Source organism: Pyxicephalus adspersus, chromosome 6 (assembly GCF_032062135.1).
Source record: "Pyxicephalus adspersus chromosome 6, UCB_Pads_2.0, whole genome shotgun sequence".
Taxonomy (NCBI): Eukaryota; Metazoa; Chordata; class Amphibia; order Anura; family Pyxicephalidae; genus Pyxicephalus; species Pyxicephalus adspersus.
In genome coordinates this window covers 81,661,980-81,679,284 of record NC_092863.1, presented here as the reverse complement: position 1 = coordinate 81,679,284, position 17,305 = coordinate 81,661,980, and the positions used below count along the sequence as shown (strand labels likewise).

The 17,305-nt window shown below is 36.9% G+C and overlaps 2 protein-coding genes across 2 annotated transcripts in view; one reads left to right on the top strand and one right to left on the bottom strand.

Moving 5' to 3' along the window:
- ADAMTS6 (ADAM metallopeptidase with thrombospondin type 1 motif 6) overlaps positions 1-17,305 on the bottom strand; it is a 168,685-nt gene that overhangs the window by 6,902 nt on the left and 144,478 nt on the right. Inside the window, exons 22-24 of the mRNA XM_072416361.1 lie at positions 14,445-14,649; positions 5,988-6,164; positions 4,641-4,797 (exon numbers count right to left, since the gene is read on the bottom strand). Of these exons, the coding sequence (XP_072272462.1) occupies positions 4,641-4,797; positions 5,988-6,164; positions 14,445-14,649 (539 nt within the window). The remainder of the gene's footprint in view (positions 1-4,640; positions 4,798-5,987; positions 6,165-14,444; positions 14,650-17,305) is intronic.
- Positions 1-17,305, top strand: part of CWC27 (CWC27 spliceosome associated cyclophilin) — a 237,247-nt gene that overhangs the window by 175,199 nt on the left and 44,743 nt on the right. The window lies entirely within an intron of this gene.

The following is a 17,305-nucleotide window of genomic DNA, read 5'->3' as shown; positions in this document are numbered from 1 at the left end:
GCATACAGCTTTTTCTTAAAGCAATCTATAGTAGTTGCTGAAACTACTTCCTGAGGGAGGTTATTCCATATTTTTACAGACCTTACAGTGAAGAATCCCTTCGTTATCCGGAGATTAAACTTCTTATACAGGGTGACGATATCCCCACATAAATGTCTCTTCTCAAGGGAGAATAGTTAATTTTCATATAACTTCTCATAGCTGAGCTCCTCCATTCCTTTTATTAGTTTAGTTGCCCTTCTCTGCACTCTCTCCAATTCCACAATGTCCTTTTTGTGAAGTGGTGCCCAAAACTGGACTGCATATTCCAGATGTGGTTTGACCAATGCTTTGTACAGGGGCAGGATTTTGTATCCATCTCTGCAGTCTATTCCTCTTTTATTACAAGAAAGTACTTTGCTAGCTTTAGATATTGGAGCTTGACATTGAATGCTATTATTAAGCACATAATGTTTTTTTTCCCTAGATGTTATATGAATATCTGACTTGAATAATAAATTAATTAAAATGAGTATTTTTTAGTACTCTTTTCACACATTGCTATTGATTATAATATATTGTGCATTTTAAGCAAAATGTGCCATTAAAAACTTGTAAAAAATGCAATGCACTAATGTGAAGAGCTTTGAAAAAATATACAGTAGCAATTTCCATGCACTTTAATCTGAAAAATTCATCTAAATAAATAGGCTTTGTTTGTGACATTACAAGTTTCAACATGTACCAAATCAAAACCCACTTCTGCTCAAATTCAGTGATATATCATATATGGATTCCTAGTAATACACAAATCAAGTGTCATAAAACCTGAAGAGCTGTATAAGCCAAATGTATACTGTCCTCCAACATATAATAGGAATGCAATGACTGTATTACTAAACCACTGTAAAACCTTAAATAACCCAACATACCTCTAGAGCAATGAGAATTTAACACATCGGATTCAAACATTTCCTTGACTTTAAATTAATTGGATCAAACGGAATTATTCCATTTGCACTGGCACGTCTAGATGTCAGCCTCACTTGGTAAGGTATAAAATTTGTGGATTTACAGTGAGTAAAATGATCTAAATTACTCTGCAAAATCCATTGCCATTGGACAACACTGAGCCATAAAAATGTCATCTGGAGAAGATGTAAAGGACAAAGATATGCTTTTGTAATTGCCAAGCACAATAGCATCTGCTATTTTCAGGGTGTTACAACTGGCTAAAAATTACAGCCGTAACAAAGCTGCTTATCACGCCATATAGATTGCTGATTTTCCTGCTCTTGGGAGCAAGTCAATATCCTGCATTTTATAGAGCGTTGAATGTGACAAAGAAATCATGAAGGCAGCATAACAAAGCTACAATACAATGACCCTGCCAGGGAAGGAAATATCAACTTTCTACGTTTGCTCTCTCTTCAACTGTCTCTAGACGTTTCTGATCTTATAAGGCTTCGATAGCATCCAAGATATTTCCAGTGAAAGGGTTATAGAAGGTTGGAAGTGCTTGAAATTCTAAGATAAGAATGGGAATTAAATGACCCAGTGAAGATTTATTACTGAGCGGTTTTCAAGAATGCAAAGAAACTATATAAACAGCTGAGTGTGCTTCTTATAGATGAAAACAGAATTAATGAACGGACTCTGCTAAAGAGAAATGTAGATCCAGATTCTGCTAATGATGGCAATGTACACGCAACAGTACTTCCACAATTTATAAGCTAGAAGTGTTATAGTGTCATTATCTCAAGATAAAACTTTTACCAATTCCAAAAGACCTGAAAATTATTTTGAAGATTCCTTTCTCGTAAAAAAGAGTGTGAAAGGCTGCTCTAAAGCAGTGGCCGCCAATCTTTCGGCCGTCACGGACCACTAAATCCATGGAATCTTGACCACGCATGCACGGGGAACTTCCCCCAGAGTGACGTTGTGATGCATCCACATCCCTGTGCTACTGTCCCCCCAGGATGTTTAGCAAGCAGGTCTGAGCCTACGATGGGAGAGTGGGCGGGTTGTGTCCATACAGGGACAGAGCTGCGGACCACCAAATTTTTCTCAGACTGGTTGGTAACTGCTGCTCTTAAGTGTCTTGTTCTCTTCCCAGTTTACATTTAAAGACAAAGATAAAAGATTATGGTCTTCTGGTGGGTACAATTTTGTCAAATTATTAAAAAAAAAAAAAAAAAAGAATATAATTGTTTGTTCTTGTTCCTCTGCTGATTTATTTGCCTAAAGATAACGCCAGTACCAAGAAATTATTCTTATTTTCTCTCAGGCTCCTGAAGCTCTTTAGCTTAAATTGAATCCTATTATGTGCACATCTTGAGGAACATGTAAATATTTTATTGTCCATAGGCTGACCACAGGTAATTTTAGATACAGATTCCTTCGCACACTGTGAGTAAAAGGTCATGTTAACATAATTTAAAGAAAAGGTTTAGTGGTACAAAGGACCAATGATGTAACAAATTGCTATAGGTTCTGGGCCTAGGGTGGGAAGAAAATCAAACTGTAATGTCTGCAGTATGGAATAACTGACCCTAAATGCATGGGAGCTCTATTCAGCTCTATTCACAAACCCCTCCTGCATAATATGTTTTATTTAGCTGGCTTAGAGTGGAGTGAAGAATATTTAGAAAATGGCCTTTTAGTAAGGGAGGCACATTAGTAAGAAGCTCAATGACTGCTCTTAACATATATACCAATTTTACCAAGAGTAAAGGTAGACAAAAAAAAAGCTGGAATGTTGACTTATGATCTGGGCACACTTTACTCACTATGCAGATCTCAAGAGGCAGCACGAATGTTGTGGTTCTAGTGGTTTAGTGTGTTCCACTAATGTTTATGAGTAGCATAAAAATCCTGTGGTAGTCGCTGTCTGCACTCTACTCTCAACAGAAGAATGTAATATAATCCTTGCATGTGCAAGTGTTGGATTATGATCTTCATGTTACCACCAGCAGAATGTTTTTTTTGAAGAAGAAGAAGGTAACATATTGCTTAACATATCTAATTATGATTCTCTGCTCTTTAACTTTAATAACCTTTATGGGACAAGAAGTTTTTTAGGATGTATTTCCTATGAAACTAACATGATGTTTTTTGGCATTCTATAAAAAATAAACATAACAAAGAATGCTTGCCCCTTGTATTTGCCCTGTTGGCAATAATCAATAAGAGAAAAAAAAAGGAAAATTTAAGTTGTTAAAGCTGTCACCAGACAAATATGTGAGATTAAATCTTTCACTGGGTTGAAATAAATGGTGACCACTGTCCCCTCACTGTGTAGGGATTTCCAACTGTTGCATTTCTTGGACAGGAATAAAAGCAAAATCTCTCCAGTCGGGACAGAGAGTGCAAAAGAAAAAAAAATACAAGAATTTACACTTCCCTAATTTATCCAAAACTTAAACAAGGCTTAACACATATTTCAGAAAGTAACGAAAGTCTAATGTGTGCATCGTCAGTTGTGCGTACGTATTAGTGCAGTGGTTCTCAAATCTTTTTAAGTAATTTTAAAAGCAGCTGAACTTTACTTAGCCCATCATCCCAAGGGGGCATGGCACACACTTTGAGAAGTACTGCCAGTACTGCACAGAGTAAGTAAGTATGTAAGTGTATGCCACACATGAATGTGCCCATTTTCAGACAAATTATTAGCCAAAAATCAAGCAGTATATGAAATCTGGTTGAAAAGACTCTTCATTTGATTGTGTATGCAGTTCTTTAGCTTTTTTTTTTTCTTCGTTCCTATGTAATTGAATAATTTTGGCAGGTGTGTGGACCCAGCTGGATTGTAAATATCTGGCAGCATAACCAAGTCCATGATATGTAAGGCCTTCCGAGTTGTGTGGGCAGACCAATCACTATGTGTATTGGCAGGACAGGCAACTGAAAAGGCATATATTTCTTCATAGCTGTATGCATTTCAGCTTTCTTTCAGTCTTGGCAGGATGCTACTGACACTTGGAGCCCATTCATTGTGCTAAATATTAACGGCAATGCTTTCCAAAATATGGTCATGTTTGGCTATTAGTTGATGTAATCTGGATAGATCAGGGGCGAGGCCTGAAGTATCCCGATTAAAATTTAAACATGCTAAAATACTATTACCAATTGTATTTATTTATGAAAAATGGTCCTTTCTAAGAGTATGGTTTTACATTGTACTGTAAAATGCCTCTACCCTACCCAATACATTGTTCTCATAAATCTCTGGCTTGTGGCTGCAGTACTATTTGAACTATTTAATGAAGAATTACTGTAGCTATAAAATAGTTTAGTCTACAACAGACCCCTCTTGACTCACCATATTGAAGCAAATGAAAACCAGTAATGTATGTGTTTGTGTGTGTTATTCATTGTCTCATGTCTGCTTTGTTAAGAAAATGTCTTTTACCTGCCCTGGCGTCAAATATAAGTGCTATATTGTACTAAAAAAAACATTCCATTTAATCAGAAACATTTTCCTTTTGGACCACAGCTCCAACTTTAATTCAGGCTTTCATGTTCTGCACTTGAATGCCCTACAGTTCAGATTCCTATGGCTATCACTATCCTTATATACAGAAAAATTGTAACAAAGTAATTGTATTTTGCATGACAATTGTGGCATAGATGCCCACTCAAAAGCCCAGCCATATACTCACCCTCTGTGTTGGAAATGGGGCTACTGTCACATTTGCTTTCACACTGCTGCATTGAAGGTGGGCGAAGAGTTTCTGGACAATCATTTGATGCCTGCCCCGTGTATGACAGACACTGCACTGTTCTCATCTGCTGTCCCAGACCGCAGTGCGCTGAACACTAAAGAATAAAGAGGAGGACATTCTGTTATGTACAATAAACATTGACTTACTCTGAAGTCTTAAGGCCTTTGAATCTAAAAACAAATTAATCTGTTTAACAAGAAACAGGAGTTCAGCTTTAGAACTGTACAGTAAAAAAAAAACAGATAACCACATGGTTTTTAAGGTTTTTCAGTTTGAGTAAATGCAGGCATGCTAAACTGTTTAAACATGTTAACCCAGTGTAAGCCTCTTCTATAAAATTACCATGGGTTGAACAGTAGCCGTTTTATACTGCTGTTCATACTTAAGCTCTAATTGTATCCAGGGTGACACTGGACACACTGGCCAAATAACCGTGTGCATGTAAAAAAAAAAAACCCTCACCTTCAGACCTCCAATATTTATTCCTCCATAGGTCCCCCGCTGCTCTTTCCTCTATTACAACCAAAAATATTTGCCTTGTCATCTCCCTCTACCCCCGTTTTGTGGCAGTGCTTGTGCCTAACAGTCCACAACTAGATCTGTGCACTGGATAATAGGACGTCACATGAAAGACTCAAAAGAAGTTTGTTGAGCTAGCTGTGGTGCAGGAGGGTGCGGAGGGGAGAGCTGGTGAGGTAGGTATTACTGGGCAAAGTAATAATCTCTGTAAGGATAGCCTGCATATATTATATACTATTATATAAGCTGAAATTGTGTTAGTTCAAACAAATTTTACCCAAGGTTCCCACATTTATTTCAACTAAATCCATTTGAAAAATGTGTGAATCTTGAATAAAAAAAGATTGGTAAACCCCTAACAGTCTTTCTGGTATTGGGTGAGCCTATTGTTAAATGCTATTCTAAAGCAGTGTTCTCAGTCTTGTAGGGAAGTATAATTAGATGTATAACTGGCTAAGCACTTGGACACATGACCTCTGATGTAGAAGTGGATCAATCACACTAAAAACTGCTCCTACATCAGCAAAGATTATATGACTAGATGCCAAGACTTTAAGGAACTGCAGTCAGCAATGTATGAAGGTAAAGTAAATATTTCAGCCCCTTTATTGTTTTATATCTATTGCAAAAAGTCTGTCAACATAGCTTCATGTTCATGTCTAAATATGCTGTAAGCCCAAAAAACACAGTACACTCAGCAGAGATATACCACAAATCTTTAGTATCTAAAATGCACTATGTTTCAGTAAACCAATTGTCACCTACCTGTCCCCACTCTCCGGTAACCCATTTGGGAGGTGGACAACGTCCCAGACTGCAACGTATACGGACTGGTGGCTTGCTCTCCTCTGGACAGTTTGTATTGGGAAAAGTCTTGGAGAGGTCACTGCTTTTACATTGGACAATTCGATGCTTGAAGCCAGGGCCACATTTGGGAGTACACTAAAAAGAAAAATGAAATCACATTTAAACTAATAAATATTTGATCACACACAAATAAAAAAAAAAAAAGCATATATGGGCACAACCCTGCCCTCAGCACAATTCTTAACTGTGTTTTTATGGAACAGCTTTGAATGGAAGATTTGACAAATTGAAGGTTAACACAACATGGGAATAGAAAAAGGATGATGTTTGGCCAGTCTCAAGTTGAGATTTGATCAATGAGCAGTTTAGCGGGTATACCATTGGAATTACGTAATCAGAGGGCAATACCATGCTTATGTAGACATCCTACTGCACAAAGTCTAACAAAATATTTATATGCTAATATAACCATTAGCATTTCTGGCAGATATTATTTGGATAAACCTTTATGTTAAAGTTTACATTGCCGCTCCTATAAAAATAGGAAGGATGCTTATTGGGGGTGCCTACGTGTGTGTGATGATATAGATGGTCTCAGAAAAAGCTCTACAAATAGCTCAACAAGACAGAATCCATGGCTCCCACCACTAGAAGTTAAACATCTTTATCAGTAACTAAAGTGTTATTCTGATTAGGAACTATGGATGTACATTGATATAACCAAGCCTTCAACTTGTCTTGGCAAAGTTATACCTTGAAAAAAGAGATAAGTGGAGACTGGGGTTTGTAGGCTAGGTATGAAAAATGTATCCTGTAGTGGGTCATATTGGTTATATGTTGATATGCATACGCTTATGCTTATATGTCATTATCTGAACCCATATACATGTTATCTCTATACAAAGTTACACTGTGCGGTTCACAAGTCCCCTGAGGAAGCCCGTACAGGCGAAATGCGTCAGGACTGAACTTTTAGTTACTGTATTGTAAAGTTTTGACTAGTCAGGGAATTCATATGTCTAGCATACATGTCCCGTTAATATCCCCTCCTTAACCTGGATTAGGGGATGGGACCACTTCATTTTGTCTTATGATATGAATATGTATTTCTTAAGGGGTTGTATGATTACTAATATGACCTACTACAGAATACATTTTTCATAATTAGCCTACAAACCCCAGTCTCCTTTTGTCTTGTTTTTCTGTCTATACGTTACCCTGGGGTAGGCGAACAACATAAGTTATTTGACTAATCTACTCAAGGGCAGGTAGTTCCCACCCTTTCGTCTTCCTTGCAAAGTTATGCCTTATCCACAAAAAAAACAGGTTATGACTCAGAATTTTTTCTTTCCCATCAATCTTCAGCAATACTCCACAGGACAAGCTAGGAATAATAATTGGTATTTATATGACTGCGTATCTGTGCTATCATTTTGCTACCAAATTGATTTAATTCCTATTTCTTTAGAACAAACTTTTTGTACTAAGCTTAACAAATTTCTGTCACTTTTTTTGTAAAATAATTTTACAAAAATATAGAATTTTACTGTCCTTAGTGGAGTTGCCAAAGTGGTCTCTTTGGACTACCCTGAACACCATTACATACAATTAATACTCTGTATTTGGCCACACTGCACTCCACTCTGTAGGCTGACCAGGTTTTTTGTTTGGAAGAGAAAAGATTTCAACTTTTTTAATTAGCTAATTAGTTCAGAATTTGTACTGTACTACATGCGCCCAGTGCAAAATGTCCCTTCAGCACAGCACTATTTCTCTCACTTAATTCCTAACATAGTAGTCTATCTTATCAATAATTCCACCAAGAGCAGGCTATTTATAATAAAATGTTTAAAACAAAATAAAAAAAGAAAGTTGTAGGTCCCCTTTTAGTCTCCTTCAAACAAGTTGCCTGTTCTATGGCCTCACCTTTAAAAAACAGATGAGACATCATTTCTTGGCCAGTTACATTAGTCATTCTACAAATGGATTAGAGTGTTTCATGCTTGTTAAAATTAAAAGCTGAGATGTGTTTTATGAGGGAGATTACTCTGCACGACATGACCAGTAATGGAAGACAGACTAACGGGACTCATTTTCCTTGGCTGCACCCAGGAATTAGGGGAGGAGTTAAATCTCTTATCATAATTCCACAGGCAAACCAACATTGCAGCAAAAGCCAAATGATCAAAGCACCCTGTGCTTACATGATTGCCTGGGGATAACAAATTGTCTCTATTGTAGTAAAATACCTGTACTGATTTTTATTTTTCAATAAAAAGAACAAACATTTAGAATGAAATATTGAAAACTAAATAAAGTTGAGAGCTAGTTAGGGCAGGATTACAAATGTATAGTCGCACTTATTGTGCAAAATTTACAAGAAGACTCCAAAATATATTATTACTTTCATCTATTTTTTACAAATAGTAATATTCATGAAGGTTATTACTAGCTAATTTATGATGATTCCACTGATGAAATTATTTGTCTTTAAGGGGCTTCTATTATTACAAAAAAAATTTTGTCACATGGATTATGCAAACACGTTGAGCAGACATCTTTCATTCTTGGTCCATGTTAACGTAGTCAAAATAGCCTCATTTTACCAGTAAACTACTTCATCATGTAGTCAAAGTGCTAAAAGACATTAAACTTGACGTTCTAAAACCAAAAGAGAAGCTCTTCAATCTAATGCCATTTGTGTATACCTAGGTACTCTACAGTATAAGAGATGTTTTTTTTTTTGCCATCACTGCCTTCTAGTCTTTCAAGGTATAATGTGAGATTTGGTAATCTCACTATGATGTTCACATTTCTGCATGCTGGAGAGAAAGATTTACTTAAAAACCCGCAGTGCAAGGTCCTCTTTGTTTCTGCTTTATATAATAAGTTGATTTGTTCTACCGTCACCTTTTTTGCTGCTTCATCACTAGCCTTACCAGTCATAAAAATCACTGGAATTAGGAAGCAGGTCATGTGGAATGTGTGTAAGCAAATTCTTGCTCCTTAACCAGGATGGCCACCTTTTGACAGGGTGGATGGACAACAAAGCATAGAATAATAATTGTGAAAAGATCAGCAGCAGGATCATAGGCAAGTCCGTTGCCAGCTACTTGCCCTTTTGGGCACAGCTTCAACAGTTCCTCTTTATCAAATTGGATGCAAATGCAATCTATGCTATGATAAAATAATTCCCTCTAGTAAAAGGAAACAACATAGCAATTTTGAATGCATACTAATTTTTAAGAAGAGGCAGTAAGCCAATTACAGGGACAGCGGATTTAGAACAATAATATTGTTGTATTTTTAGTTTAACCACTGACCAGTTGTATTGCAAACATACTGCACTAAAGAAACACAGTTTTCCTTTAAGAGATTCCAGCTATACAAAAAACTTTACACCACATTCCTAGAAGACTGTAATTTCGGACTGCAGAAAAAACTGTGCGCCTTACATTCCCCCAATGTGGTGTCTCAAGCACTATCCGCTCTGCACCTTTAAGCAAGTACCCTATGACACCGTGTCCCAGGCATACAAATGTTCCAGACTAGAAAAACCTTATATATTTATCTAATGATGAAAAACAAATGTGATCCCCCCAGTTCTGGTATGCATGGATGTTTTTACTGTGCTGTGCCAATATGCTGGCATTCTCAAAACTGCTTTCATGTGGCACCCACTTACCACATTTTTTAGATAACAATGTTTTATTTAAATTCTTTTTTTTTTGTAAAGTTCAGTCACTCTCCATCATGTTTTGGTAACCCAAGCAAAGTAAAAGACCAAAAAAAAAAAAGTGAGCGAGAGAGAATTTTAAATGAAACCTATTTTATGTGTGCACTGAATAGTGTTGTATTATTGTCTGAGTGTATACTGTAATAGAATGAATTACTTATTATGAAATGACCGCTATGTTTCACAGTGCACACGCTGAAAAGAAACACTTCAATCTGCTCTTTCTCACAGGAGTGGATCTCAGCTATACTTACAGTTATCTTTACTGAACACGGCTGTCAAATTGTTACATTAAGAGCAATCTTTGTTTTCTAAGAAATATAAACCTATCAAGGTTTCTAGGAAATGCAGCTCACGGCTCTCCTACTGTTTTTGTCGAGCCCCAAAGTAAAGCTAGTCTGAGAATCTGCAGGCGATGCCAAAATTTATTTGGGGATTTGAACCAAGCTTTGGAATTATGTGCGGAGGGCCACAATGAGTGTGCACAATAAGCTTTGGCCAGTGGTGGGATAAGGATTAATGATATGCATGTTTGGTTTTCTGAAATCACTATTTATTACATAGCTGAAGCTCCAACCTTCCAAGTGAACCGACAGGCTAAATGTTGGTTATCTGTCTCTAGTGTGTAGGAGACGAGTTTTTTTCAGTCATAAGCCTTCAAATGTATGATTTTTTCACTAATTGTATTAGTAAAAATAAATATTGCTCCAAAAGGCATTTGGCATAACGTTCCTGACTTCTTAGTTCTGTCTGACAGCTGAGTATTACTATAAACATATGTCATCCACACACAATTGTAGCAGCCATTTTTCCTCTGATTTTGAAAAGTGGAATGCAGATAAACCCAGAAAACCAATACAGGGAGTGAATGCTAGCACACAACCAAATAGAAGGGTAAAGCACGAACTTAAACTCAAATTAGTGCTTCTGCTCTGTTATTTCACGATAAACAAGGAACATTAAAGTATACATATAGCATGGCATCTTACATTTTTTTGCCTGTCAGTGTTACAGCTCAACTATTCAGAAGCTTTAGGATAAAACTGTTTTACCTGCCAGCCAGCAAGGTTTCTTTGGAAATGTTGGCAAGCCTTGGTTTTAGAACCAATCACCTTCTATGCACAGGTGATGTAGTTATATCATATTAATCAAGATGGCATATGATGCCCAAACTGCTAGTAAGGGAGCAACCATCAATGGACAGTAGGTAAATATAGTTTGTAGAGTTTAAAATATATTTTAAGACAGAGTACACCAAATATATGCCTTACAAAAAAGGCATAAAACAAAAAAATACACACAAAATGCTATGTCATTTTGGGGTTTGACAGATCATCCAATATATTACAGTTTTTTTTCCTTGATAAAGAAACTATAGTCAGTAGTCATTGAATAAGGGGAAACATCATTCCCCTGCCAGTATGCTCTAGAGAAGGACCCTTGCTTTCAGTGTGGAAGCGGTGGTATATCTGCAAAGGTCCAATGCACATCCCTGCTGAGTTAAAGTTTTTAGTTGCCTACACCACTACTAGAAGGGTATTTTTAAATCAGTGCACCAGTTTTCTTTAAGGATGTCAAATAAAGGTGTTAATTCTCTTTAATTACCAATGACTTTCAGGCACGGCTCAGGAAGTAAAGGCAAATCTTCCTTAGGCACTGCTGAGAAGGCTGGTTGATGTTTGTCCTGCAGAGGAATTGGAGAGGTATAGGAAAAGGTATAGGAAGTGGAAACCCATAACTTGTCCTCTCAAAATACTTATCATTCATTAAAAAAAAACACCTGGAAGGCCTTTAAAAAGCATTGCCCTTCAAGTCTATGAAAGCAGTTTGGCACAAGGCTGCATAAAATACCCAAGTGCAGTAACAAATCGCTACCACAACAGCACCCCTGGGTATTACCTGAAAAAATAGAATTATTAGCCAGTAATATTAATTTCAATGCAGTTCTGGTTACTAATGACACCTAATGAAAGACCTGACAATGGTTCTAATCCTTCCATGCTCTGCACCAGCCATTCTCAACCAGGGTTTCCTGGGACCCAAGGGTTCCTCCATGGATTGAGCCTGATCTAATAAAGCTCTGGAAGGCTGGTAAAAATACACTTTCATCGGTGAAGCTGGGTGATCCAGCAAACCTGGAACGTATCTGGCCCAGGATTGAAAAAACTCCATTCCAGCTTTGCTGGATCACTCAGGTTCACTGATGAAAGTGTATCCTCCACAGCCTTGGAAAGCTTTAGTAAATCTAGCCCATTGTCTGAGCTGTGGTTGATTATCCTCCCAAATGATTGTGACTGCCTATTTCCAGCACCATTGCTATTTAGAAGAATCAGCTGAGGACACCAAAAAGAGTTTTAGCTGTCTGTAAGGCAGGCATTCTGATCACTATTGTAAAAGGAAGGTATTCTTCTACTGATCCAACTGATTTTAGCTGATTTTAACAGAGGTTCCCCAAGACCTAAACATTATTTCACGGGTTCCTTTGGGGTAAAAAGGTTAGAAAAAAGTGTGCTCTAAACTTAAAAAAAAAGTTTGGCCAAAGTTCTTATTGTAGAGATGGAGATGGCTCCATCTAGTGACTAATCTTCACATATCTATTTTTAATAACACAACAAATATATGGAAAACCAAAAAAGAAAAAAGTTACAAAAAAAAAATTACTTTACAAATCATAGATTTCTTTTTAGATTGAAATAATAACTTAAGTATGTATTCACTAAAAACAGTATACTTTCCCTTTAAACAACCCTAGAGCTTGGTAAAATAAAAATATAATATATTAGTTGTTCTGCCATGGCTAACGTGATTCCTTTAAATGCAATTGGGAAAAAAAAAAACATGCTGTGACCCTCCACCTTCTCCCCATCCCTATCAACATTTACTGACTTTTCTTTCTTCCCCATCACTCCATACACTACTAGGAGCAGAAGGAAATACCCACAGGGCAGTAATCCACTCTGTTTTAGCTAAGAATTTGACATAGCTCATCCAGTGGTCACTTTTGGAAGCTGAATGGAGTGGTAAGGGGAATGTTAAAAAAGTTTTGCATTAAAGTGAACCTGTTGATTTAACCAGCATGAGCAAATCCCAGGGTTCACTTTAAGGTTCGCCGCTCAGTAAAAAAAAAAAAATCATACATATATATGACACCTGATCCTCTCATTTTACACAAAGGTCAATAAACAATATCAGACTGACTAGGAACTGAGATCACATTGTTATTTCAGCTCCAAAGCATAGCTGTCAGCAGGCCTGAAAAAATAGGGAAAAGGCTTTAGGTTTCTTTCTGCTTGTACATTACCCTTCAGGAAACAAATACTGAAAGGAAGGTGAAAAAACATGTAAAAGTTTCAGGTAGGATGTATTAAAACGGATGGTAACTTGTTTCACTTCTGTCATAAAGCTTTCCTAGCCCGAGGCATCCTAAGATGTCATTTTCAGGAATGTGTGGTTATCTGTAAGTTAAGTACATTTCAGAAGCTTTAAAGGCCATAGTAGATAGTTTTATTGCTGAGTGTGTGTTTTAAAGCAGACCTCCCTGCAAATACTAAAACTGCACAACATTATCAAATGTAAACAAATGTAAAATATACAAGTCGAATTGCATAGTAGCTGATGGTTAGTGAAATTTTTCCATATTTGCTTTTTATGTATGCAATAATGCTGTTTTACTGTTCTCTCTTTAAGTCTGCCAAGGATTATTCAAATTTATTAGATTTGATTAGAAAGTTCCCTTGTTAATTTTGTGCTTGATCAATCAATTACTGATCCGATTAGGCAATAGTTCTTTAAGAGATTCTACCCTCCTGATCCTTTTTCATGGAAAGAAATTATTTAAATTCATGTCCAAATGTTGGTCAACATTTCTGATCTATGCACAATTGATTGGAACCAGTCTATTTCATTCGTCTGCCGAATTCCTTTCAGATCTCATCGTTTTACTTGAAAAGTTTTTCCCTTCCTTGACATTCAGAAAGCTGCTGGAAGGAGAATCTACAGATCTGTTTATATAACACAACAACAATATATTATATAACTGAACAACAAATGTAAAATTTACATAAAAAGTACACTTAATTATCATTTTAAATTAAGCAAAATAAAGGTTTTCTTTTATTCTGTGCTGTAACACTCCTTTAGCTGGTCCATGCATCAAAGTTCCACATACAAACCTATATGCACAAGTGTTTATTCCATTTGAGAATGGCTTGTGACAAAAAGGTAGCAGTGGGGATAAGTAATAGGAAATACACAGGAACATCGCTAGAGCTCATTTATTGATTGAAAACACAGTATGCCAAATAATTTCTGCAAAAGATTAGCAAGATTCCTTTTTTTTCAAAGAAAATGTAATGATCTTTTCACCCCATGTAAGCAGCATGTGAACATGGCCAGGGAAAGAAACTGGGTTCCTGGGTTTGAATTCCACCCTCCAGGGACACTACTCATTGAATGATATTGAAATGTTTTTCCTATGCTTGCATTTGGTTTCCTTCGTACTTTATTTTTCTAAGAACCCAAAAATTTACTGGAATTTAACAGACACTAGTGTTGTATGTCTGTACGTTTAGGAGTGCAGTAGACATTTTTGTAGCCGATTGGAATGTATAAAATGATGGTATAAAGTGCTGCATAATAGGTAGTTTCTACGTGAATATGGGAAATACATCAATTCTCACCTCAGACCAATCCAAAGCAACCCACTGAGGAGGACAAGACTGATTATTGCAAGCTTCCTTTTCAATCGGCCGGTGTGTCAAACAGCTGATGTCATCCAGAGTCTCTTCTTCCGAAGGTCCTATCCTTCGAATACAAAGCACTGTGCGCGTGCGCATTCCCCCATCACAAGTCTTACTGCACTCGGTCCAGTCACCTATGAACCACCTGTGGAAAGAACACATGATACATCAGACTGGTTTGATAAGCAGGGCAGTTCATTAAAAATGCAGAACATACACAACACTTGAAGCACTGTTTCAGGAAACCAGACCAAAGAAAAATCATTCAAGTAAAGGTACCTGTTGATATTAGAAAATATTTACCCATTTTATCTGATGAATGTTCATATGCATGTATGCCTTTCTAAATGTCTAATGGAAAAGTCTACATGGAAGACAAACTGATCAGCCAGGATGGCCAGCAGTGCCCTCTCTCCCGTCTATAGGCACCAGAATTCAAATTTGCATGTTTGTGGCTAATTGGTTCATAAGAAGAATCTCTTGAATCTGGAAGGCCATTGTCTTTATCCCATAATGAATTCAGAGTAGGGATGAGAAGAGAAATGTTTGAGAGGTAATTTCAACAAAATGAGGGGACTTCTACTCTTGGAAGTTTTCTCTTTATCTTTTGTTCAGCTAAATCTGGAAAATGTCAGATTTTCCATTGCTTTCTATCTTAGTGATAATAAACGCAGCCTGACCAATGCAAGTTTCAGTTGTATGTCTACCATAAATAATTGTTTTTACTAATAAAGGTAAAATCGAGTCTTTCTATGTAATGCTCAGTTACAAAGAATGACCTACTTATCCCCCCCGCCTCCAAAAAAAAAAATGTGCTTAAAAATAAGTATCTATTATGTGACAAGCAATCATGTTTATTTTAATTTTGTAACCTAAGGTGTAAAATGACAGCTGGAATCAGATGGAACAGGATCTCAATCTGTTTATTGTCTTACAGAATGTCTTTGTAATACTTTTTTTTTTAACATCTGTGATACTTGAAGCTGGATTCAAGGCAAGCGTAAAGTACTTTTCTGTTATCCTTCTAGAACAAGACAATTTCACAAGAAACTTCATTATTTAGACGAAAGCACAAGCTTTCCAGAAACACCCCCAAGGGCATACATCTTCCTAGAAATCAAAATAGATGTTTCCAATACTCAGTATATAACCCACAAACAAAACATCAGAGTAACATCTATATATCAGCCAAGGTGTAAGACATGTAGCATGAAATACATTTTAAGAATAACTTTAGACAAAAAGTTAAATACACAGAGAATAAAAACATCTATGTGAGCTGCCAAAGGATTTTTTATTTCCATTCATTGCGTCCTGAGGTTTCCAGTTTTTCACTTTAACTTAGGTATACTCCCGACCCCCTACTGGACAATGAAGAAGAGGCACAAAGGAAAGTAGGATTTCAGTGAATCTATTGCTCTGCCCCACATGGACAAAGCATGGGTTCATTTCACAGTTGCAGTAAATATGCTTGTTTGAAGGTGATGTCCATTTACTGACATTATCACATGCCCGGTATACCCAGATCCCTGTTGCCAAGAAAGAATGTTTCCCATATGAGAAAAAGGTGCCTTAGTGACTTAGTGTCCAGCTTAGTGTAAATGCTCTTGCCATTACTATTTTTTATACAGATGCACAGGAATATGTTTTCATTTCTGTACAGAAAACTACAGTTCCCATTTCATCTTTTACTCGGATTCCAACGTCCCAATTGCAGAAAACAGAAGCAGCATATCTTATATGCACAGCAGCAGAGGAAATGATACAATTGTTGAATTCTGGTACAGTTTAATAGGAGTGTTATCATAACCATCTGTTGACTTTTAAACATAAAGTAGAATTTTTCAGGAATTATTCCAGCAAGATAATAATTTAAAGAATGAGATATGTCTTAAGTTGTATGTTGCGATAAGATGTGGACGGCACCAAGCAGAGCGATCGAGGCCCAGTCAATACTTGCCTTAAGAGATTATAACATTGTTTGAGAACGCAGCTCCCGAGGGAGAGATTTCAGTCTGCTCAGTCTTAGCTAGAGAGCCCTTGCCCCACTAGGGTTCAATAGAGGCTGCTTCCAATAAACTAATTCCAAATGTTTGTTGAGCCACTTCATCCTTCACATATGCAGAAGGAGAAATTCTGTTTAGTTGGATAGATTTATCATGTTCACGGACTGTCAAAATCCTCAGCTGTACAAATGGTAAACAGCCTTCAGCTTCAGACACAAGCACTCCAGCAGAGACCATGATAAATCCTTAAATTACCAACAAAACTTTTTCTGAGACTTAAGTCAATTCCTTCTTACTACAAAACATATTCTCCTCCTGGACCCCAAGGATGTCTGTGTGCGCTGTTCTCCATCCCTCCCCCTACACTCCAGCTCCACATGCTTGAATGTTCTGAGTAATATCTTATGGAGCTTTATCATACGTCTAGAGTATAAGAAAGATGCACTATGCTACCCCATGATTAAAACAGAAAAAGTTACAGTTAGAGAGACACTATCACACTGCCCATTCAGAGAAAAGTGACAATGTTTTTGTAATGCTGCCCCCACCTTTGACACAAGTACACATCTTTCTGTTCTCCTCTTTCTTTATCACAGCCAGCACAAAATGCATAAAACCCAATTTTCCTCTTTACTCAATACAAGGTGAAAGCAATTAAGAGAATAAAACATTGGATAAAAATCTATGCATGTATTGCATCACATAGTAACTGGATTTGGAACTAGATTGCCATACAGGACCTGGAAGTTTAATTTTGTAATCTTTTGGTACAAGGTATACCACTACGAATATGTG